The sequence below is a fragment of the Gopherus evgoodei genome, chromosome 19, assembly GCF_007399415.2.
Source record: "Gopherus evgoodei ecotype Sinaloan lineage chromosome 19, rGopEvg1_v1.p, whole genome shotgun sequence".
NCBI classification, from domain to species: domain Eukaryota; kingdom Metazoa; phylum Chordata; order Testudines; family Testudinidae; genus Gopherus; species Gopherus evgoodei.
Window position 1 is genome coordinate 21,912,299 of NC_044340.1, and position 23,039 is coordinate 21,935,337.

General features: G+C 52.0%; 1 protein-coding gene across 10 annotated transcripts in view; it reads left to right on the forward strand.

Annotated features, from left to right (window-relative positions):
* The window catches only part of PHLDB1 (pleckstrin homology like domain family B member 1), a 109,512-nt gene that overhangs the window by 57,750 nt on the left and 28,723 nt on the right, over positions 1-23,039 (forward strand). For 7 of the 10 annotated variants that reach the window (XM_030538286.1, XM_030538287.1, XM_030538290.1 and 4 more), the window contains 6 exons: positions 11,211-11,507; positions 12,036-12,173; positions 12,812-12,949; positions 18,977-19,105; positions 21,738-21,893; positions 22,319-22,429. In XM_030538286.1, coding sequence (XP_030394146.1) covers positions 11,211-11,507; positions 12,036-12,173; positions 12,812-12,949; positions 18,977-19,105; positions 21,738-21,893; positions 22,319-22,429 — 969 coding nt within the window. The remainder of the gene's footprint in view (positions 1-11,210; positions 11,508-12,035; positions 12,174-12,811; positions 12,950-18,976; positions 19,106-21,737; positions 21,894-22,318; positions 22,430-23,039) is intronic. The other 3 variants (XM_030538289.1, XM_030538292.1, XM_030538293.1) reach the window with 1 other exon arrangement.

Below are 23,039 nucleotides of genomic sequence, written 5' to 3' on the forward strand. Positions count from 1 at the left end.
AGTGACCTGGGATTTTTTGTACCCTCGGTGAAGTTTTGAGTCTGACTCTTTCCAAGCCCAGACCTGCACCCAGATACCAGGGAGCCCAGACAGTTGCAGTACGGGCTGGTGTATTCTTTGCATAGGGCCTTGGACTTACAGTGTTTTCAAACCCAGACCCTTTCTGCTTCTGAATGCAGATAGCTGGATTTTGCAGAAGCCAATGTGCAATTAACCATCATAACAGGACAGGGAACCTAATGGCTTTAAGTCAGGACAGTGCTGGCAGGTTATGAAGCTAAGTAGTCTGCATTTATGTGGGGTGAACTGTAAATCTGCAAAGCCTGTGGGTTGTATTATTAAGTCTCCATGTACAGGATGCAGTGTGAACCTACAGGGTATTGACTGGCACAGTCTGACCTGTATGTATAGGACTTCAAGGCCTCTTCTCTAAATGGAGGCCCTCAGGATTTGACCGTATGCTCTCTGGGGGATGCCAGGCTGGGACTCCAGCTTCGTGCCGAAGTAGTTAGCTGCCTGGGCCCTTTTAATTGCATTGCATGTATTGTGCAGATAATGTTCCAAGGCTCTTGGCAGATGGGAGGTCTTGCGGGCACTTAGGCCCCATATTTAGGCCATGGGACAGAGTTTTTATAGACTAGGCAGTTACTTTAAGTCGCAGCTGCGGAGACTGTCGGAAGCCTGCATCCCAAGAAAGGAGGAAAAAACCATGGGCAGGAGTTGTAGGCCAAACTGGATGAGCAAGCAACTCAGAGAGGGGATTAGACAAAAGCAGAAAGCTTACAGGGAGTGGAAGAAAGGCAGGATCAGTAAGGAAAGCTACCTTGGTGAGGTCAGGACATGTAGGGATAAAGTGAGGAAGGCTAAAAGCTGCATTGAACTGGACCTTGCAAAGGGAATCAAAACCAATAGTAAAAGGTTCTACAGCCACATAAATAGGAAGAAAACAAAGAAAGAAGAAGTGGGGCCGCTATACACTGAGGGTGGAATGGAGGTTAAGGATAACCTAGGCATGGCCCAACATCTAAACAAGTACTTTGCTTCAGTTTTTAATAAGACTAGTGAGGAACCTTGCGATGATGGAGGGATGATAAACGGGAATGTGGATATGGAAGTGGATATTACCGCAACTGAGGTAGAGGCCGTACTTGAACAGCTCAATGAGACGAAGTCGGAGGGCCCGGACAATCTCCATCCGAGGATATTAAAGGAACTGGCACGTGAAATTGCGAGCCCGTTAGCGAGAATTTTTAAGCAATTGATAAACTCGGGGGTTGTGCCGTATGACTGGAGGATTGCTAATGTAGTTCCTATTTTTAAGAAAGGGAATAAAAGTGATCCAGGTAATTATAGGCCTGTTAGCTTGACGTCTGTAGTATGTAAGGTCTTGGAAAAAATTTTAAGGGAGAAAGTAGTTAAGGACATAGAGGTCAATGGTAATTGGGACGAATTGCAACACGGATTTAGTAAAGGTAGATCATGTCAAACCAATCTGATCTCCTTCTTTGAGAAGATGATGGATTACTTAGATAAAGGAAATGCGGTAGATATAATTTACCTAGATTTCAGTAAGGCATTCGACACGGTTCCGCACGGGGAACTGTTAGTCAAATTGGAAAAGATGGGAATGAATATGAAAGTTGTAAGGTGGATAAGGAACTGGTTAAAGGGGAGACTCCAGAGGGTCGTATTGAAAGGTGAACTGTCAGGCTGGAAGGAGGTCACTAGTGGAGTCCCTCAAGGATCGGTTTTGGGACCGATCTTATTTAACCTTTTTTATTACTGACCTTGGCACAAAGAGCGGGAATGTGCTAATAAAGTTTGCGGATGACACGAAGCTGGGGGGTATTGCTAACACGGAGAAAGACAGGGATACTATTCAGGAAGATCTGAACCACCTTGTAAACTGGAGTAATAGAAATAGGATGAAATACAATAGTGAAAAGTGCAAGGCTATGCATTTAGGAATTAATAATAAGAATGTTGGATATACGTTGGGGGCGCATCAGTTGGAAGCGACAGAGGAGGAGAAGGACCTTGGGATAGTGGTTGATAGCAGGATGACTATGAGTCGCCAATGTGATACGGCTGTTAAAAAAGCAAATGCGATTTTGGGATGCATCAGGTGGGGTATTTCCTGCAAGGATAAGGAGGTGTTAGTACCGTTATACAAGGCGTTGGTGAGACCCCATCTGGAATACTGTGTGCAGTTCTGGTGTCCCATGTTCAAGAAGGATGAATTCAAACTGGAACAGGTTCAGAGACGGGCTACAAGGATGATCCGAGGAATGGAAAAACTGCCTTATGAAAGGAGACTCAAAGAGCTTGGCTTGTTTAGCCTGGCCAAAAGAAGGCTGCAGGGGGATATGCTTGCTCTATATAAATATATCAGGGGGGTTAACGTTAGGGAGGGAGAGGAATTATTTAAGTTTAGTACTAATGTAGGCACGAGGACGAATGGGTATAAACTGGATATTAGGAAGTTTAGACTTGAAATTAGATGAAGGTTTCTAACCATTAGGGGAGTGAAGTTCTGGAACAGCCTTCCGAGGGAAGTAGTGGGGGCAAAAGACTTTCCTGGCTTTAAGACAAAGCTTGATAAGTATATGGAGGGGATGTTATGATAGGATTGTTAATTTGGGCAATTGATCTTGGATTACCACCAGATAGGTCTGCTCAATGGTCTGCGGGGAGATGTTGGATGGAATGGGAACTGAGTTACTGCAGAGAATTCCTTCTTGGGTGCTGGCTGGTGAGTCTTGCCCACATGCTCAGGGTTTAGCTGATCGCCATATTTGGGGTCGAGAAGGAATTTTCCTCCAGGGCGGATTGGCAGGGGCCCTGGAGGTTTTTCGCCTTCCCCTGCAGCGTGGGGCACGGGTCGCTTGCTGGTGGTTTCTCTGCAGCTTGAGGTCTTCAAACCAATTTTGAGGATTTCAATAACTCGGTCCTGGGATAGGGGTTGTTATAAAAATGGATGGGTGGGGTTCTGTGGCCTGCCTTATGCAGGAGGTCAGACTAGATGATCAGATTGGTCCCTTCTGACCTATGAATCTATGAGTCTATGAGAAGAGTGGGGTTTGCCCAGTGCATCTGTCTCTTCTTTTGTCCATGCGTAGCCAGTGAAGGGGGCCAGTCCAGGGTGGTTCAAAGAGATTGTGTAGCAAAACCCCTCCCCTTGCTACTGGATGGTGTGCTGGGGCAAGCCAGATGGTAGTTGCTGGGCAGAAGTCTCTGCACAGGTAATGGGATCAGGGAGGCACCTATTGACTGCACTGCTTACCTTAGGGGGTCGCTTCTGCAGCCAGGGCCAAAACAACCAAAGATGGCTGCTGGCTACTGAGCTGTCCCTTGTGGAAGCTCATGGAGCGTCTGGTCTGTATTCCCAGGAGGCTGTCCAGCACCCAGCCATGTGTCTGGGGACAGGGCAGCACAGCTCACCTCTCTGTCCTTGGCCTCAGACTGCAAGGGTAGGGTTTGACTAAGCAGGGCCGCCCAGAGGGGGGGCAAGAGGGGCAATTTGCCCCAGGCTCCGCAGGAGCCCCCACGAGAGTTTTTCGGGGCCCCCGAAGCGGGGTCCTTCACTCGCTCCGGGGGGCCCGGAAAACTCTTATGGGGCCCAGGCCCTGGAGCTTCTTCCGCTCCCGGTCTTCGCCGGCGGGGGGGTCCTTCCGCTCCAGGGCGGAAGGACCCCCCGCCAGTGAATTACCGCCAAAGCGGGACCTGCCACCGAAGTGCAACCAGGTCTTTGGCGGTAATTTGGCGGCGGGGGGCCCTTCCATTCCGGGACCCACTGCCGAAGTGCCCCAAAGACCCGCGGTGGGGGCCCCCCGCTGCTGAACAGGGCCAGCTCTAGACATTTCGCCACGCAGGGGGCGCCCTGCCGCTTGCCGGTCCCGTGGCTCTGGTGGACCTCCCGCAGGCACGCCTGCGGATGCTCCACCGGAGCCGTGGGAGCAGTGGAGCCTCCACAGGCACGCCTGTGGGAGGTCCACCATAGCCGCCTGCCGCTGACGGCCCCAGGCCCCTGGAATCCTCTGGGCGGCCCTGTGACTAAGGCAAGGTTCAGTGCCTGAGATCCCTTTTTTTAAGGTAAAGGGTTCCATTTAGGAACCAATGCCTTGAATCAGCTGGGAGTAACGCTATCTGGGAAGAAGGTGGATATGACAGTGTCCCTGATTGAAGGGGCACTTGGCAGGTGACGACTGGTGCTTTGTCAGGTGGGGGTGGCATCAGGTACAAAATAATGAGACCCGGCAAGATTGACTCAGCCTGGCACTTAATACTCCCCTGACACAGTCTCCAGGAGCCCAGGAATGTTCATTCTCCAGGGCACTCGCTTCCCTAAATCCCCTAAGAGATTACACTGGAAACAGGGTTCTGAGGTGTGTGCCGTTGCCGTGTGCATTGTAAACAGCTGCTGCCTTCCCCAGGTGTGGGAACTGCCCTGGCCATTGCCCATATTGTCCGTACCATCTGCAGTGTGTGTGGAGTACCTGGGGGACAGTTGCTGCAGGAATGCAAGACTGTTCTCCATAGCACATCACTGTATCTAGTGTGTTTGACCCTGGAGCCTCTCAGGGAGGAGATGCCATTAGAAATAAACCTCTCTCCATAGCTTCTAATGCATGGGCTGTGAATGCACCCATGATGCCCTGCTGTCCCTGTGACAGAGGAAAGTGCTCGTTTGGAGCTCCTTGTCCTGCCCAGCCTTGAGGAAATAGATCCCTTTGGGTGGCCAGGGATGTGAGTCTGTGGACAGCTGTCCAGCAAGGGGGATAGAAAGAGCGCTGAGCATTTCCCCACTGGTAGTTCACTTGTGAGATGAAGCAGATTAGAGAGAACAAACTCAGGCTCCTCTTCTCTGGACCCAAGCCCCCAAGGGACTAGATCTGGTGGTACCTGTTGTCCCTAGCCAATCAGGGGTTGAAAGGAAGGAATAGCTCTCCTGGACTCCAGCAGATAGGCAGCTGCTGCCCTCTCCAGAATCTCTTTACACTGCAGCTGGCTGATTTTGCTGGGAAGGTCTTTGGCTGCATGTGTCCTGAGCCGCTGTGTTGCTGTTGACGCCAAACTCTGCGTCTGGTGCCCTGAATGTGTTCAGAGCTCCTTCTCAGAAGCAGGTCTATGTCTCTAGCTGGCCAGAGAGGCCGAATCTCTCGTTTCAGCTCATGCTCCGCTCCCAGGGGCCCATAGGGTTTGCAGACAGGTCTGGCTTCAGAACTGGGACTAGTAGATGAGGCAGAGGGCCTGGGTCTAAGGTCTAAGTGTTAGCTATCCCTGACTAGCATGGCTCTGACTGGGCTGCATGCTGTGCATGGCCCAGGCTTGCTGTCTGCCTGCGCCCAAGGCTGGGGGATGCCCAGGGACTAGTTCTACTCCTTAATGTCTGGCTCAGGCTATAGTGCTTTGGCAAGTGGCAGTCAGTCCCTTTCCTAGGTGCTCCGGCTCAGAGCTGTGGCATGGGGTGTAAGAGAGTCTCTCCACCCCTAACATGGAAGGAATAGGGTGAATGTCAGCTTCGTGGGTTGATGCAGCACCCTCTCTATCCTGTGCACTGCAGTGAGACCCTAATTTCCCCTCCCTTCCGTGCTAGGGGCCCATTCCAGCCCTAAGGACTCATCCCTGAGAATGGTCCTTCCATCCCCCAGTACCTCATTATGCCAGCTCAGGAGAGGCTTATGCCGCGCCTCAGCTGCCCATTGGTGCTCCTGCTTTGGGGACAGCGAACACTGAGGCACCGTGCCAGCCGGAGGTTTATAGCACTCTTGTTAATGTGCTATCCTTCTCTCTTCAGAGTCTACATTGGGAAGTGCCTGACTCTCACTCCTGTTCTCTCTGACCTGCAAGTTGATGGTCTCTGTAGGGCCGGGGAGTGCATAAACCCTCAGGCAGTGGCTGGGGACATCAGGTTTGTGGGAGGAGGCATAAGGGGTGAGACAGACACGGGGTGAGACGGGCACAGCACAGACAGAATGGGAAGGTTGCTCCTGAATATCTCCCTCCCTCTTAGCAGGAGAGCGAGAGCTTCTGGGTACTTTGTCTGCCCCAGCTATAGGGAGGCCCTTTCCACTCTGAGCAAGGCTGGGTTTGGAGCCTGGGATTTCAAAGACGGCTGGGCCGAGAGGGAAGAGGGCCAGTGGGTGTGGGGAATCCATCTTGCTTTGCTGTGGGAACAGGTCAGAGGGCAGCACCCCCTTTTCTGAAAATATTCAGATTTAACCCACTCCAAACATGGGGCCTGGCTTCCTAACCCAGCCCCTTCTGTGTCTCTTGGCTCAGTGGGAAGCTGCTGATGTGTCCTTGCCCCAGGCAGTCTGGTCCCCAGAATGGGAGGGAGGTAATTATGAAAGCACCTACAGCCCTGTGAATCCACAGCAGCAGAGCGCAGGAATGTCAGGGGCAGTCCAGCGTGGTTGGGGCTCTGCCAGCCTGAGCCTGAACATCCACCCCCACTATTACTAATTATCTTTGCTACAGTGGTGCCTAAGGAGTAAGCAAGCCTGGGGCCTGCTGAGCTAGGTGCCAGAGCCTGGCAGGCTGCCCTTGCTCCCCTTGTTAATCTTTCTGGTGGCCAGCGCAGTGCAAGGGGGCCACCAGGGTCCCCAGGGTGAGGCTGTAGAGGGGGCAGCTAGGCACTGTGGGTTCCTGAGGTACCAGTCAGAGGCAGGTGACTATCCCCCTCTTTTATCCAGGGCCTTTCTGTCTGAGGCCATCCCCTCTGTTCCCCCAACAGGGAGATGACCTGGCCCACAGGTGGAGCCCACACCCATCCCTCTCTTGAATGTCCTTTGCCCTCTGCAGTGGTTTCCCAGGTCTCCCAGCCTGTCACGGCCTCTCCCAGCCCAGTCAGGTCAGGATCATCACCACCATTGCACCCAGGGGGAGACCGAGGCACATGGAGAGTGTATGTCTTGCCGAACGTCATGCAGCGTTTCAGTGGCACAGCTGGGAATATAACCCAGGTGTCCTGATGCAACCGGGTGTCATGACTCTGTCCTGTGTTATAACCACAAGACCATAATTCCCCTCACCCAGACTCATTGGAAGGTAGGGGATCCTTTCTCCCAGGCTGCATCTGGCTGGGGTGGGGGAGGGAGCCCTGTTTACTCAGAACTGAGTCGGATTGGCGCTGCAGTGTGCACTCAGACTGCCTGATTCACTGTCTAGAAATAGCCCTGTGTAGTGTGCGTGGCGAGCCATGCAGCTCTCCAGCCTGGGGCTATAGTCTATGTAATTAGTCTATCTCTGACGCCCAGCTGGTCACGTGTCTCCCACGGGGCAGCGGGTTGGCACCCTGCATGGGGTGGTGCTGAATCCAGGTGGGCGAGAGGGTGAAGGTGAATTGCTTCCCTGCAGGAACATCCGACGGACCATGAAAGTGGGGCTGGATCCCTCTGTGAGTATATGGACCTGGGGGGAGGAGGTTATGTGCGGGTGGGCTAGCAGGAGCAGCTGTGAGCGGGTTGCTGAATCCCTCTGAGCCATGGGGAGCACTTCGTTTGTGGCTGCTGCAGTTCACCCCCTCGGTCTCTAGCCAGGGTCAGTGCAGGTTGGAAAGGCTGTTGCAAGGCTTTTTGTGCACCATCCTCCCTGGTTTTCCTTTGTTCCCCTCCCTTTCATTGCTCTGCCCTGACCTTTGACCCATTCTCCTCCCTCGCTCTCCCTGGGCTGGGAATGCACCTGGAGCTGCGTGAGTACTTGTGCGGCTGTGCTATGCCAAAACTAAATGCACTCTGCTCTGTGGCCTGTCAGTCATTGTTCAACAGTGGTCCAGGACTGGAATAGCGGGGCTGCAGGTTTGGACTGAGGGCGTTGGCAGGGCTGTGGGAGGGAGGTCTTCATTGTCCCTCTGATGCTGTGTGGTGCCTGCTGCTGTACAATCAGTCCCTGATTTTCATCCATTTCTGAGGGAAAAAGCTGTCAAGGCCCAGTGTCTGCTATCTGTGCTCGTCAGAAGCTTCGTCTCAACTTGCAGAGCTGTTTAATTGTTGGCAGCATGCTTTGTGGCACGTGACCCGTATCTCTGTGGGTCCATCAGGCCACTGGCTTCCCAGACCAGTTGAGACTGCTTGTGAGACTGAGCTGGTCAGGGTTGTGATTATGTGTCTGCATATGTGTATGTGCGCACACAGCTATTTTTGCGTCCTTAGCAGTCTCCTGCCACTGATTCACAGGACAGCACTGGCATCTGCAAGGCAGGTGGTCACTCGTGCGCCCAGGCAGATGATGGGAGCAACCTGTTGGGAAGGAGTAGAGGCCAAAAACCTTTTGGAATAATTCCTGGGATTGGGATTGTCAGGCCTTGGGGAGTAGTAACAAGGGGTTGCACCTGGTGGTGGGATGGGGCTGCGTGGGAAAGCACCTCAAGGGGTAGCCTGGTCCCCTGCATACCAGACAAGTGCTGTATGGCTGGTGGTTCCTTGCAGTTTGAACAGGTACCAGAGAACACGGATTCGTGGTTACAGCAGGGCACTCAAAACCTGGAGTTCTGGTATCATCTCCCAGATCCTCCATGGACCTGGTATGTGGCCACGTTAACCTGTATGAAACAAATGATTCAAACAAACCCTTCTTCGTCCCTCCCTTTCCTGTACATTGGAGTAAGTAATAGCACTGTACTCTGGCCCAGAGCCAGGAGTGTCAGGGAGCAACACTGTCAGGCGAGGGCAAGAATGTGCTAGGACGGGTTGTATTGTGTGCACACTGTGTAACTAATGAGCGAGGGGGGCGCTCATTCACCCAGGTCAATCTGGGGAGCTCTGCAGGCTTTTAGATAGACACATATGTCCTCTCACCTCCCAGGAGTGTGTTAATGAATGAGAACCATGTCCTTCGGCACCAGGTGGGGATTCGTGGGGCCTTGGAGAGGCATGGTCCTGCCCCTCATGATCTACAGGGGATTGAACCCTTCACTGTGATTAGGAATTACTAGTCCTGGCAAGTCTGTTTTGTCTCGATGCTGCCTGTCCTTTGGGGGTGGGGGAGATTGCTTACCTTTTGTAACAGGGGTCCCATCTGGGATGTGATTTGCAGCAGTGTACCAGAGCTTGAGATGCCATAGGTGACCCTGGACACTGCAAAGAGAGGTGGGGAAGGGGCTGGGTCCATGCATGCTGCTTCCCGAGGTGACTAGCAATGTAGATAAATCCCTGCTGTGTGAGTTTGACTTTTGTCCTGAGAACATCCCCTTAATAATATGGCACCAGCTTCTGCTTGGTTTCCTACTCCGGTGGGAAGCAAATGCTGCCAGACTCTGGGGGCTCAGATCATGGGAGGGAGGGTGCTGTGGAATCAGTGATTCTGTGGCTGGAAGCAGACAACAAAAGCCATGGAGGGAGCTGGCAGAAGCAAACCCTTCCTCTGGTTGTTGCAGGAGCATCTGCCCCAGAAGCAGGTGGGATGCTGTGTCTGGGTTGATTTTCTGGGGGGATTTGAAGAGGATGAGACATTTGTTAGGGTTCCCTTGTTTTCTTTTTCCCCTCCCCAAATGTCCTGGATGGGCTCCATTGGAAGCAGTGCCTGTATCTCCTTCGATCCCCACTGCAGGGCAAGGCAGGCTGGCTCCACACCCATCCAGTGGAGACGAGGACTCTAGGTGCCTCCCTCTGGGCTGTGTGAAGCTGTGCTGCTGAGCACTCTCAGTGGCCAAGGCATAAAGCTCAGATTGAGCTTCACAGCTCATGCAAAATCTCCAGGTGCCTTTCTGGCCAGCACTGCCTTGATACAAATCCGAGTCTTGGGAAAAGCCCTGCTCTTGAAACAGCCCCTGGCACTAATAGGCAATTGTCTCAGGTCCCTGGTTCAGTTGAAGAAGTGCTTTAGTCTTATTTTGGCTTTAAACCAAACTTAGTTCAGTTTAACTTTTAGTTGCTTAGGAATCAGTTTAAACTAAATGGCAGTTAGAGCATCCGCACACTGGCCTGCTCCAGTTCAACTATACGGGCTTAACAAACAACTGAAGCTAAACCTGTGCCACTCTGTCACGCACATCCAGACTCTGCCCCATGCCCGTGCAGCGGCCTGGGGAGATTCGTTCCAGACCATTCCCTTGTGCTGGGGCCCCTTTTCTCTGCTCCTGAGCAGAGTCAGAGTGACTCCTTAAGCCAGCAGTTGAGGTCTGTGAATGCAGCACCAAGCTGCCTAAGCCCAGAGGGTTAGGATGTCTTGGTGCAACCTGTGCATTTGTCTGCGGCTGGGCACTCCCTTCTAGTTAATATCATCTGCCCCAAAGGCAGCTGCAATTCAGTGGGACTGAACGTGCATCCTGGAGGACCCTAGACTCCCAGGGGAACCCTGTTAGCGAGATGCAGCCGGATGCCTCTGTGTTGAGGATCCCCTAGAATGCAAGAGGAGACGCTTTCCTCATAATGGCCAGGTTAGAAATGGGGTGGCTTTGGGGTCAAAGGCCATGGCACGCATTGGAATGAACTTCCCTGTCTTATCTGGCTCACTGCCATGTGATCCAGGCCCAGCTATGGGTGCTAGAAATGACATGGCAGCAGGAGATGGGAGAGATGAATGTTCGTGATGTCTGGGCACTTTACTGGGAGTGCTGTATTATGGCTTGGTCCAAGCAGGTCTCCCCCACAGGACTTTGTCCCATCTGTCAGGCCCAAGTGTGTTGTGAAGGCCCTGCCCCATGTCCTGGCTGGGAATTAGCGTGTGTGTGTGTGCGGGGGGGAGTGGCCAACCAGAGCCATTGCCTCCGTTTCCTGCATGTTAACTGTGATTGCTGCTGCCACCACCTGCAGCCAGGGACCTGTGCTAGGAGATGAGACCTGAGTCACATCCCCCAGGGTCACACAGCTCCCAGTGCTGAACAGAGCAGGGCTGAGCAAAGGGCTGTCACTCAACCTGCCTGCTCCTCCCCACAGGGGTCCCAGTCTCATGCAACATGCTACCCCAGCTGGTGGGCCAAGACATGTGATGGGGTGCTGTGTGTTTATTCAGTGGGGGAAAGAACAGGGCCAATACGTGGGGGATCGAGGGGTGGGGAGCTCAGTGTTTTAGTCCAACACAAGTATCACTTCAGGGAGATTGATGTCATACGTGATGCAGGGGTGGAGTGGAAGAGGGGAAAGTCCAGGTCAGTGGGCCTGGGTTTACATGCCTCCCAGTTCCTGCTTGCTTGGCCCCCCCATATCTATGTGAGGACCCATCCCAGCAGGCAGCCCACTCACGCCTTCCTCCCTGTAACCCCTGCCCAGGAGCGCCAGCGTCTGGAGACCATCCTGAGCCTGTGTGCAGAATACACCAGAACTGATGGCACCACAGATGCAGGCAGCTCGCATCAGCACTTCCCAAGTGACGGAGATGCCACCACCAACATCCTGACAGCCAGGAGGCACTCCAAGGGCTCCGCCAGCCTGGCTGCCTTGGGCCTTGGCAAGGCCATAGAGGAGACTGGAGAGGCCACAGGGCCCCAGCAGAGGGAGAGCCTGGAGAAATCAGACGAGGAGAATCTGAAGGAGGAATGTAGCAGCACAGAGAGCACGCACCACGAGGTGAGGGGAGGCAGGGCCCAGTGTATGGAGAGAACCCGTCAGGAGGGATGGGGGGTCAGGGCCTGCCCAGTGCATGGAGAGAAACCACCAGGAGGAATGGGGGGGTCGGGGCCTGCCCAATGCATGGAGAGAACCCACCAGAAGGAGTAGGGGGGTCAGGGCCTGCCCAGCATGGAGAGCACCCACCAGGAGGTGAGGGGTCAGGGTCTGCCCGCACGCACCACAAGGTGCGTGTGGGCGGGGCCCAGAGCACAGGAGAGCACCTGCCCTGAGGTGAGGGGATGGAGTGTTTTTTGGGATGGGGTGAGGAGGGGGTGTCCTGCAGGGGACCCCGCTGCTGCTGGAGTCAGACATGCGTATGACCCGAGCTGGGCATGGGCAGTGATTGATTTCTGGGTATATCAGAGGAGGCAGTGGCTGTGAGCTCTGGGGCAGGGCCCTCTTTTTGCTGAAGTGATGTGCGCACTCCCCACTCTGCAAATAGCAAATAAGCAGTCCCTCAATGACATCACCGTTTCTTCCAAGCAGCACGAGGACTCGACAGGCTCCAAGACCAAGGAGGCTGCCCTGCTGGAGGAGGAATGGGTGCGGGTGCTGGGCCACGTGGATGAGCTCAAGAGCCATGTCAAGGAGCTGGAGCAGCAGCTGCAGGAGTTGTCTCATGAGGTGGGGGGAAACCCTTTCTGCTGCTCCTGGTGTGGGGGAAGGGTGCAGGACACCCATGGGGGGCCAAAGTGGAGCCCTGCACTGGACAGGGGTGAAGGGCTCTGGCTGCGGGTTCGGAATGGAACAGTGCTGGGGCAAGTGCATCCGGCATCCCCAGCCCCACTTCTCTGGAGTACTGTGGGACTCTGCCCTTAGAGAGCTTTGACCGGGCTCCCCTCCCCTTAGACAAGGAAGGCAGGGAAGGACCCGGACCAGAGCCTTAAATCTGACCCCTTAAAGTTTTGTTCGTTTGTTTGTTTTTGGGGGGGAAGAATGGAGGGTCAGAACTAACCCGGACAGGTTGGGTCTGGCTCTGACTTGAGGCTTCATGGGGCCTGTCTCTAATTGCCATGTTTGATGGAGCATAGATCCAATGGGGAGAGCATGTGAGGTCTGAGAACCATTGAACCTGAGCCATTAGCCTCAGCCCTGACCTCCATCTGGGCCTGACCCAAGTCCAGTTGCCCTTCTTGGCTCATCTCTGCTAGCAGAGCCACGTCCCACCCAGGCGTTGCTGTGCCTCGAGGGGGCCCTGCCGTGAGGGTGGGAGTTGAGGCTGGCAGGGGCAGCACTGCTGTAACATGGCTGTGTTTGCCTAGGCGGAGATGGAGCGGGCACTGCTGCAGGGAGAGCGGGAGTCGGAAATGATACAGCTGCAGCAGGAACAGAAGATCATGCAGCAGCTGCAAGAGAAACTGTGCGAGCTGGACTCCAGCATCCAGAAGGAGCGGGACATGGTAAACCCCAGAGCTGAGAGTTCCCCTGTCTGTGCCTTAGAGCAATGAGTGCAGGGTGTACTCCCAGAGCCCCCCACAAGGGGCTGCTTAATCCCAGGTCCCCTCTCTGCTGGAAAGTGTTGTCCCTGCACACATACTTCTGGCTCTGATGCTGAAGAGACTGAGCCATCTAGTCACCCGCTGGTCTTGGAGGAGAATGGCATGGGTTCTGTGCACTGCACACACTGGCCATCCGTCCCCAAGAAAGCTTGTGTCATCTTCCTTTGGGCCCCCCTTCTCAAAGGGTTTCCTATCACCACCTGGGTGGGCATCTAAAGTGCCATTTCCCTGAGGAGGGGGCTGCCCCAGGCATGTTCGCAGCCAGATAGGAGGTGCTGGATTTCTTGCAGCCAGCTTGAGACAGCACTTCCTCTACTCAGAGCATTTCCTTTCTCTCTGCCGTTGTCTGGGATCCTGGGGCAGACTGGCCGCTGGCTCGGGAGCTTTGTCAGCTGTCGGGGGTTGGAACTGTCCATTCTTGGGGCTCTGGTGTGGGAGGGCAGCTCCTTTCGGTGCTTGGGGTGCACTTTGGGAGTCACCTTTGCACTCATTGAACCTTTCCACAAGGTGCCAATCTCTGGAGCTTTCTCTGTTGGCCTCAGCCTTCACCTGGGCAGTGCATGGGTTACTGGCCCACCATGCCGCCTTGCTTCCTACACTAGCCTTGGTGTAGGACTAAAGAAACTGAGGTTTTGCAGTGAGTTTGTCAGTTCTCTATATGCCCCACCAATCAACAGCTCCAGGTGCTCACGTGCAAGTGGTGATGAAGCTGCAGTGCTTCGCTTGCTGGAGATCCTCATGTCGCTCCATTTAAAGCATCATTCAGCTTTGACGATGATGCCATCATGGGGTCATTAATTTCCCAGCTTGTTGGCTGAGACGTTCCCAGAACGCTGGAGCAGAGGGGGACAAGAGCCAGAATGCACCTTCCAAAGACCATTATCTCAGCCTCCCTTCCAGATCTGGGGTATCGTTTGCTCCGTGCTTCTTAACAGTGGAAACAACACCTCCACACCCATGTAGAAATGCACACAACTCCAGAAAGAGATCTGAATGCAGCTTCCTCTGTGATACCTGTGGCAACCTTCCAACCCTCACCCCTGAATGTCCCTTGCAATAACCTCTGCAGGACAAACTGTACTCCCGTTCCCATCAGAAACTGCACCAAAACCCCACTTCCTGCTGATGATTTCTGCCCTTCACAGCAACAGAGCCCTCTGCTGGTGCCCCCCCACACAGGGACCTGTCTCAAGGAGTCTTGCTGGAGATGATCCATTCCCATGCAGGAAGGTAACTGACTGCACTGGAGAGCAGTCCCAGGCTTGCTGGAATGCATCACTCTGTGGAGCAAGGATCAGTGGGAGCAGAGCACATTCCCAGCAGTGAGATCAACTTTCATTCTCTGTCTAGCTCTCTGAGAACCTTTGCCCTTGTCCCTCCAGGGATTTCGTACTGCCCCACACAGTGAATGGATGTTTGTGCACTCCTTGCCCTCTCCATGGCAACCCAGTGGGATGTAGCCATGCTGGCACCATGGCTGAAAATGCACCAGGTCCTGATTAATTTCATTGGTGATTATTTCTGAGACTGGACGAGGTGAAGCCTGTGAGTGGCAGGATGCAGGCAGTCCCTCCTGCACAGATGCAATGTGCTGGGGTGTTGTTTTTTTTTAATTTTACAGCCCTTTTAAAAACCATTTGTAGTGAAACAACCAGCTCCATATGGAGTCAGGAGAGGGACTAGAAGAAACCACACTCCCAAAGTCTCTGCTGTCTTAATCTTCGCTTTCCTAATCAGTCTGCACTAAACTCTCTCTCTAACAGCGCCCGCTCTGAAATGTGTCTCTAATCCCTCATGCCTCTGCATGCTATGGGGCCCCACATAACCTCCAGCACTTGTGCACACAGCAAACACCTGGGCCTAACTTGGGCAGCTGTTTTTTAGCAATGCTGTGTCCTTGTGACATGTCCTCTGAGCCGCCCTGGGCCAAGAATCGGTGCTTCTGGGCTAGCACCTAAATCCACCTATTTGTATAGATTCAGATTTCCATTAACCCTGTGGGAGTATGGGAGAGAGAGAGACATGGATCACTGTTCGTAATGTTCCTGTTTTTTAAATTTCCTTCCTAACATTTAATCACATAGTGCAGACAGAGGAGAAGGTGCAGGGGGCCCATTAGGGACAGTCAGAGTAACTGCAGCTGGACATGTGTCTCTGGGAATATTGTTTGCTTTACACAGAAGATGATGAAAAATCAAAGCTAATAATAGACTTTGATATTTGACTTAGGTTGAGAATTGAAGCTTTCCTACATGATCTTTATTCACTCTGGACTGAGTGAGCAGCATGGAAATCCATTCTTCACTAGCGAGCAGCCCCACTGGCTGCTCCTCTGACCAATTGTACCCTCTCTGTGACAGCTATGTGACTGCTTACCAATTGTTAGTGGCATGGCATCCCTGGATCCAGGTTAATCTGGGGACATGGTTGCCCATTCTAGCCTAGCCGTAACCAGCTGCTTTGACCTACTTCTGGTTGTAGTGGAGATGGGTTCCTGGTGTAGCTAGTAGCCTACCCTGTGGGGCACTGATGTGGATTCTCATGTTGATAGGGGGTCTCATGGTTGGTTACAATGGAGTGTTTCCTGGCCTCTTGCTAGGAGTTGGCAGAGGGAGAGGAGGATTGGGGTAGTTCCTCAGAGGATGTTACTCATATATTTTTCTGCATCGTGATTCTGATGGTTTTACCACCACCTCCTAAGGTGAAGGAAACATCCTGCGTGACATTCTGGCTCTGCAGGTATTCTTGGGTTCTTTCATGGGGCTAACTGGGCTGATGTGAGCTTCAGCATGGAGAGCTAGTTGCAGGCTGAGCACCTTGGGGAACAGGGATGGATTTGCTGCCAAGTGGCTTGTTGGTAGCCACAAGGTATCATAGAGTTGAAGGGCTAGTTCCATTCCACCAGCCCTGGTGTAAATTTGGAGCGACAGTGATGTAAAACTGGTGTGAGTGAGTGGAGAATCAGGCCTGGAACTCTCTAGGGCACCACCTCCCTCCCCTCTGGCCACTGCAGGAGCATTCATTATGGTCTGTCTGTTCTGTGGAGATGCCCCACACCTGGTATGCCCCACTTTATACTGGGAGCTGTAGATTTAACGTTTCCTGGGAACTCTTTAATTCTGAGTAGGATTTTGCCTGTGGCTTTGATGTGGTGACTCTGCTTGCAATGTGGGGTGAGTCTGACCCAGATTGCAGTGCAGAGCAATGAGGCATCTCTGATTAAAGCGAGCCTCCTGGCTTTCACACTGAAGTGCAGTAGATACCTTGAGTGCATGTGGGTTTCCTTCCCAGTCTGGAGACGTGACACTCCACAGCACTTTGTCAAGTTAAACAAGCCATCTGGCATGAAGATGCTGGCATGCTTGCAGATTGCTAAAAGGCAGCAGACTACTGCAGGGATGAGGAGGTGGCAGGGTACTTGATACAGCTCTGCCCAGGAATTTTGTTGTCACTGAGAAGCAACTGACTTAAGTGGATGTAGCTAACTGGGTTTGTATGGCAAATTCTATTCTATGAATAAAAATGAATTGTGTGATTTCATGCATGCACATGTGTAGATAGGTATTACAATGTTGTCTGAAATGCTGGGTGGTCATGAATCTTATTCACATCAGTCTAGTGCAGGACATCTGGCAATATTTGGCACAGGAAATTTGGGCCCTAAAAGCATAACATTAGTGGTTAAAGATTTCCTAGAAAACAGCAGGAGCTTGTTTGGATGAGCCCAGACCCACCATTTAGCAGCTTCTGAGTGTGATGGGGAGAGCATGGATCTCTTGTTTTGGAGACAGCCCACAGCCTTCCAAGGCTTGTACCCGTGTTACTGCATGGAGGGGTGGTACTCAGAGTTATAAGGTGCAAATACTCTGATGGGTTGCTTTCTAGTGTTTAGAGTATGGGTCAAGGAGTCTGGACTGCTGGGTTCTATTCATGGCTCAACCACTGACTTCCCTCATGTTCTGAAACAAGTCACTTCACTTGTTAGTGCCTCAGCTTACCTACTCATAAAGTGGGTTTCATAACACTTCCCCTCTCAAAAGTGTTGGTAGGGGAAATCAGCTTCTGTTTCTGACTCTTCAGATAAGAGATTCCCTAGAAGCCACAGAACATTGTGCCATACATAGGTAGGTAGATGTTGTAAATGCTGGTGGTCACAGGTTCATACTTTTTTTTAAAAAACAATTGCCCGGGTAGCCAGCACTCAGTGCTGAAAACCAGAAATAATAAATTCTAGAGCTGAGCCTAAACTAGTCCCAGATCTTTCTTTCATAGTTTTTAAGACCAGAAAGGACCATTAAATCATCTAGTCTGATCTCCTACATAACACAAGCCAGATTATTTTATCCAGTTACTGCTGTCTTGAGCCCAGTACTCATGTAATATATTGCAATAATCTGACCATCCCAAACTTCTCAGCAGTTTAGAGCCAAACGTCATGGCTCAAACCATTTCTAAGATAATCCGGACTGCCCTGCTGGAGCCACCCTCTAAATAGACATTTGTGCCCTGTCCAAGCAATTACTGCTACTGTTGGTATCTCATTCAGTCACAAACTTCTCAGCGAGTCCCAGGGGTTGTCTCATGTAACTATGGATTTGAAAACAATGCGAGGATTGGAGGGAATATTCATATTTCCTCTTTCAACTTTGCACTAACTGGTCTCATCATTCTGCATTGGTATGAGAGAGAGTCTCATGTTACAGGGTTTTGATGCAGATTTACCCCAAACTAGGGGTAATCCAGTCTGGGGTTTCTCCCATTCAGTTTGTTACTTATTCCTGTAGGTGGAGGTAAAATGGGCAGGATGGGAGGAAAGGATTGTCATGGGGCTATTGCTAGGGAAAGGAAGTCAAGTGTTTCCCGGTTCTCCAACTGTCTCACTGTGTGACATCAAGCAAATCACTTGCTGGCTGTCTGCCTCAGTTTCCCCACCTGTAAAATAAGTATAAAATCCCCTGAATGTCTTGAAACCAAAGTGCTGGTCTCACTGGTTACAGTGCATTGCTTTGTTAACCCAGGGTTCCTGTGCACGTGAATGGTGGATTTGTATCATCATTTTTTATGCTGGCAGAACCCCCAAAAGAACCCTAGGAACTGCAGGGGGCTCAGCTTCTCTGAAAATCCAGCATGTTGATGCAGGACTGAAGCCAACTACATATTTAAACTGGGTGGGAGAGTGGGGTGGTGAACCTATTTCTTCCTCTCTTTAGGCCAGCGACAAGTGTCCTCCTCTTTATATCCTCTCTGTCACTAACTCACTTAAATAAAACCTGAAATGTTCCTGAGGACCCAGGGTGTTAACCTGTATTAACTGAGAAGAGATTGGATCTTAGTCTCTCGTTTTTCATGTTGTCCATAAGGAAACCAGAATGCCAGGACATCCCTGTCTACGAAACAGGACAGTTGACTGGTAATGTAGTCTCTACATTTGACCTGCTTTATAATTATTTGATGGTGTCCTGGATTCAAAATATCTGTTATAAAATGACGTTCCTGAAAATTAATATAAGGCCTACGAAAATGCCTCTGATGACAGGCTGTGCAGGACACCTAACTGACAAAGCCATTCCCAGTGCTGTGCTGACATCATCCCTGATGATGAAGCCATGTTAACAGTAATCTGCTCGAGGCCTAGAGGGGCCTGGTATGTGCTTTTTGTAAAATCTTTGCCTTGAGATGTGAGACTGAGGTCCAGTCTTGAGCAATAACTGTTCTAATCCAATCCAGCCCTGGATGCCAAATGCTTTTGCTTTTTAAATCTTTTGGAAAATGCCTCTTTGACATACTCTTCCCCAACCCCCTTCTCTCTCTGGCTTGAGCCACTGTCTGATTCTCCAGCTTCTGCATGGCGCGGATTTGAGAAGTGTGTTTTCTCTCTTTTTTTTGTTTTGTTTTTTGTTTTGTTTTGTTGTTTTTTCCCTGATTCAGGAAAGGGCAAAGGTTGATGCTGAAAGGAAGGAGCTAGAGAAACTGCAGGCGCTTTACAATGAGTCGAAGAGCCAGCTTGATAACTGCCCTGAGTCAATGCGGGAGCAGTTACAGGACCAGATGAGAAGGGTCAGTGTTTAACCCCCACCCTCCTGGATCACTGCCCACTCCCCCTCACCTCCATGCCCACAGCTCCAGCCTGAGCCAGCACTCGACTGGTACCATGTGCCAAACTGAATGCAGTAGTACACCAGGGGCTGGAGGAGGCTGGCATCCAGGTGCCATGGTATTGGTAAGTTTACCACTCAGGATGTAGCCTGGCCCCAGCAGCTTGCAGAGCGACTCTCCCCTGCTATTGATACTGTTCCACATGTCCCTCTCTCCGAATGCCATAACACCTCATGGCAGCCTCTCCTCTTGCCAGCAAGTGAGGAGGAGGCAGGTTTCTTTCCCTAGTGCTCTCGTCCTTTTCCACCAGCCGCTTCTCTGGTCACTGCTGCTGTTCTCTGGGGGATGCTAATGTGACAAGTGCTGCAAGCGCCCCCCCCCCCCTTGTATTAATGCCTGGAGGGGGAATTCTGAGCACTGGAGCAAATCCGCCTGTCCCCAGATGTGAATTCAGTCCCATCTTTCCCCCACCTGCCAGCAGAAACCAGCGATTTGGCTGCTTGGCCAGCTCTGATTTTGACTGGAGACTCCTATCAAGTGTGGAAAATGGGCAAACACCCAACACTTGTCTCCATAAGTTAAATTCTCCATCTAGGTGCTGCTCCTGAGCACCTGCCTCAGCCAGGGACGACTCCTATGTGGCTGGAGGCGAAGAGATGTAAGGTGGGGTTTCTGTTCGGGCAGTTCCTGCAGAGGAGTCTGCAAAAGGGTGCAAAGGAATGAATGTCTATTTCAGAGACCCCAGGCCTGATTACTTAGACTGGACCTGCCAAGGGAAACTCTTGCTCTGCCCCTTGAACTGCAGTGCAGCAAGGATCTTTGGCGTTGGTAGAACTGGAAGAGGCCTACTGCAAATGCTGGTGCAACCAGCCCCTGGGTGCTGCACTGTTACTGAACACCACTTTAGCCTTAATCCAGCCTGTGTGAAAGGAGAGGCTGGCAAGCCTCAGGAGATTAAACTCTGTATCGGTTTTCTGCTGTTTCCTATGAACATGTCTGTATGCCATTCAGGCCAGGTAATGTCCATATCGCAGTGCTGCAGCATTTTTCCCATTAGCTGGGATTTTCCAGGAGCGCCTAGGAATGGAATATCGTCTGTTTATTATGCCAAACTCTTTTAGTGCAATAAATGAAAGCATTTTTCCTGGTCCCCGCAGGAGTTTCAGCTAATCCCAGCCTGAAAACCTATGTCCCGTTTAAAATGGAACTCAGGAGATGTCTAATGCAGTGAGTGACATGTAGAGATAGATAGAGCAGGAAACCAATGTCTCCCCATTGACACTGAACAGGCCGTTTCCACTAAATAGATGTTAAAAGGATTTCCATGGAAAAATTCTTCACTGAAATGGGGCACGGTCAGGCTGAAAAATAGGTATTTTAAATAAAATGCAAAAATCCTAACCAAGCTAAAACCTAACCCTAACTTCTGCAGCTTGTTACTAACAGCCAGAGTGACTGGAATGTAAAGGATTTTAAACATCAGATGCACTGTTTCCCCAAGGCAGTGTTTGTCTCTTGCTTCCTACTCAGCAAAGCTAGCCTGGTCAGTTTCTTTTTCAAGTTCCTGTGCCCCAGCTTCTGTTGGATTTGCATGAGTTGCAGAGGGATGTTTACATCCAAACAAAACCTTGTTTAGTTAATAACATAAATAAAAATACATGACTAAAGGCTCTTGCTGTTACTGTAGGAGTTACAAACCCTGAATTGAATCGGCACTTCCCAGGAGATGCCATCCACATCTGAAACGAAATAAAACAGGCTCAATCCTGCGCTGTCCAGGAGGTGATCTAGCTCAAACCCTGGGAGTCTCGTCCATCTCGGGGCTACGTGGTTGCATCCCTGGAGCACATTGGCCATACTAACTGTTAGCGAAAGACCTTTATGTAACCCCAGCTCGACAGCCCCACTAATCCATGCTCACTGAGTGCCCAGCTGGCACCTTTCAGAGAAGTAACTTTTAAGGGGAAAAAAAAAAAGGTAAGGGAACAAATCTGCTGTCTGAATCTCTGCTGCAGAGTCCCCGCCAAGACTGCTTTGCCGTGACCGTCTTTCCAGCAGATCACAAGTCCTCATTGTCCCATGGTGCAGGGGCCCTGCACATTATCTCCTACCCAAAGCTATCATCTCTCTTTCACTGCCGTAGTCAGCAGGGAACTCTCTGAGCTGGACCTCTCTCTGCTGGGGTGTGAGCATCACATAGGTTGGCAGCACTGTCGGGGGGACAGATCGGGCCAGCGAGACTGGTGGGGAGAGTGGACTTCTTGTCTTGAGTTTGTGTGTGTGGAGCAGGAGACCTTGCCTGGGTAGGTCCCTGGGCTGGGCACGATTCCAGGAGGTCCATGACGGGCTCAGTTAGAGCCACCAGCTGTGCACTGCACCTGTGCCTCCCAACAAGCAACAAGGAGGTGTACAGCTTCCCTTCTGCTGCAGCAAATGGAGCTTTGTCCCTTGCTTTCTCAGTGACCTGCTCTCCTGTCAGAGCAGTCCCTGCCTGGTATGTCTGTGTGCCATGGGGAAGGGGGGGCAGGTGCTGCTACCAGGGAGGTATCTCTGTTTCAGAGGGAGCTGAACGTCCATGGTTGTGTGTTTGAAGGAAGTAGAGGCCCTGGAGACGGAAACCAAGCTGTTTGAGGATTTGGAGTTCCAGCAGCTAGAAAAGGAGAGTCGCTTGGAGGAGGAGCGTGAGACTGTGAGCCAGCAGCTCCTGCAGAGCAAGGCTGAGTGCCACCGCAGTATCGCCAAGAGGAAGGTGAGGAGAGGGCCCTGGACCCTTGAGCAAAGGCTGTGGAGCCTGGGTTCTCCCTTGTTCCAGAAGTGTCCACTGCAGTGAGGGGGAAACTGGCTTGTCTGCAATCCCCTCCCAGCCCACCTTAGCCTAGGACTCCCTGGCCTAGCTTTGCTCTGGTCTGAGCTCCTCTCCTAGCCCCTTCCTTTAATGCCCTAGGCCCTGTGCTGTCTCTGTGCTCACAACAGTCTTTTGGCTCCCGAGCACTGTCCCCTCCCACACTTCTCTCTGCTCCAAGCCAGCTCTGTGCCTGTTCTGGGAATGGATGGAGGGGCTCCAAATACCTGCCCAGACTGGTAAGGTTTCTCCCTCCCTCCCAACCAGCTACTTCTTCTCAAGCTGTCCTGCAGGGCCTGGTGCCAGCTCACCCTTGCCTTATTTTCCTTAAGGAGCGGGTGGCTGCATTGGAAAGCCAGGCCAATCACATCTGGCTCCAGGCTGCCCAGGAGTCTGAGCACCTTGCCAAGGAGAAGAATACCATGCTGCAACTGCTGCAGAAGGTAACATCCTGGAACCATGCTAGATGGAGAGGAGGAAAGGGGTTCGCTGGGGTAGTGTGTGCCAGGCTAGGCACACTCACTAACAGAGTGCACTGCCTTGTGGGGCTGGACCCCATCTCTGCACTGCTGTGTCCTTCAAGTCCAAATGAGTCCATGTAGCATATGGGCTCTGCTCTCCAGCAAAGGGGTCACGTTACACATTGTCTGTTGGAAATGGAGAGGGCAACTGTGCTGGCACAGCTTGTCATATCCCTCCCACCTTGATGGAGATGGACCTGGTACTAAGCTCAGACTTTTCAGCTGGCCTGTATCCAAACACTGCCCCCCATTGGGAGCCCAGCTGTACACCCTGCCCCAGGCTCACCTAGTGATAGGGAGAGGGTTGAGAACCCCTCTGCTTGGGGCTGGGCTAATGCCACTTGGGTGACTGTCACTAGCTGCCTCTGCTTGTGGCTGGGAGAAGAATGGATCTGAGCAGGAACCTCAACAATATGTCAATGCGGGTGCTGTCAGGAAGGGCCCTAATGGTTTCTGTGGCTGCCCTGGTGTTGGCATCACTTTGGGACGCTTTTCAGGACAGCCACTAACTCTCTTGCTGTCACCCTTTTTC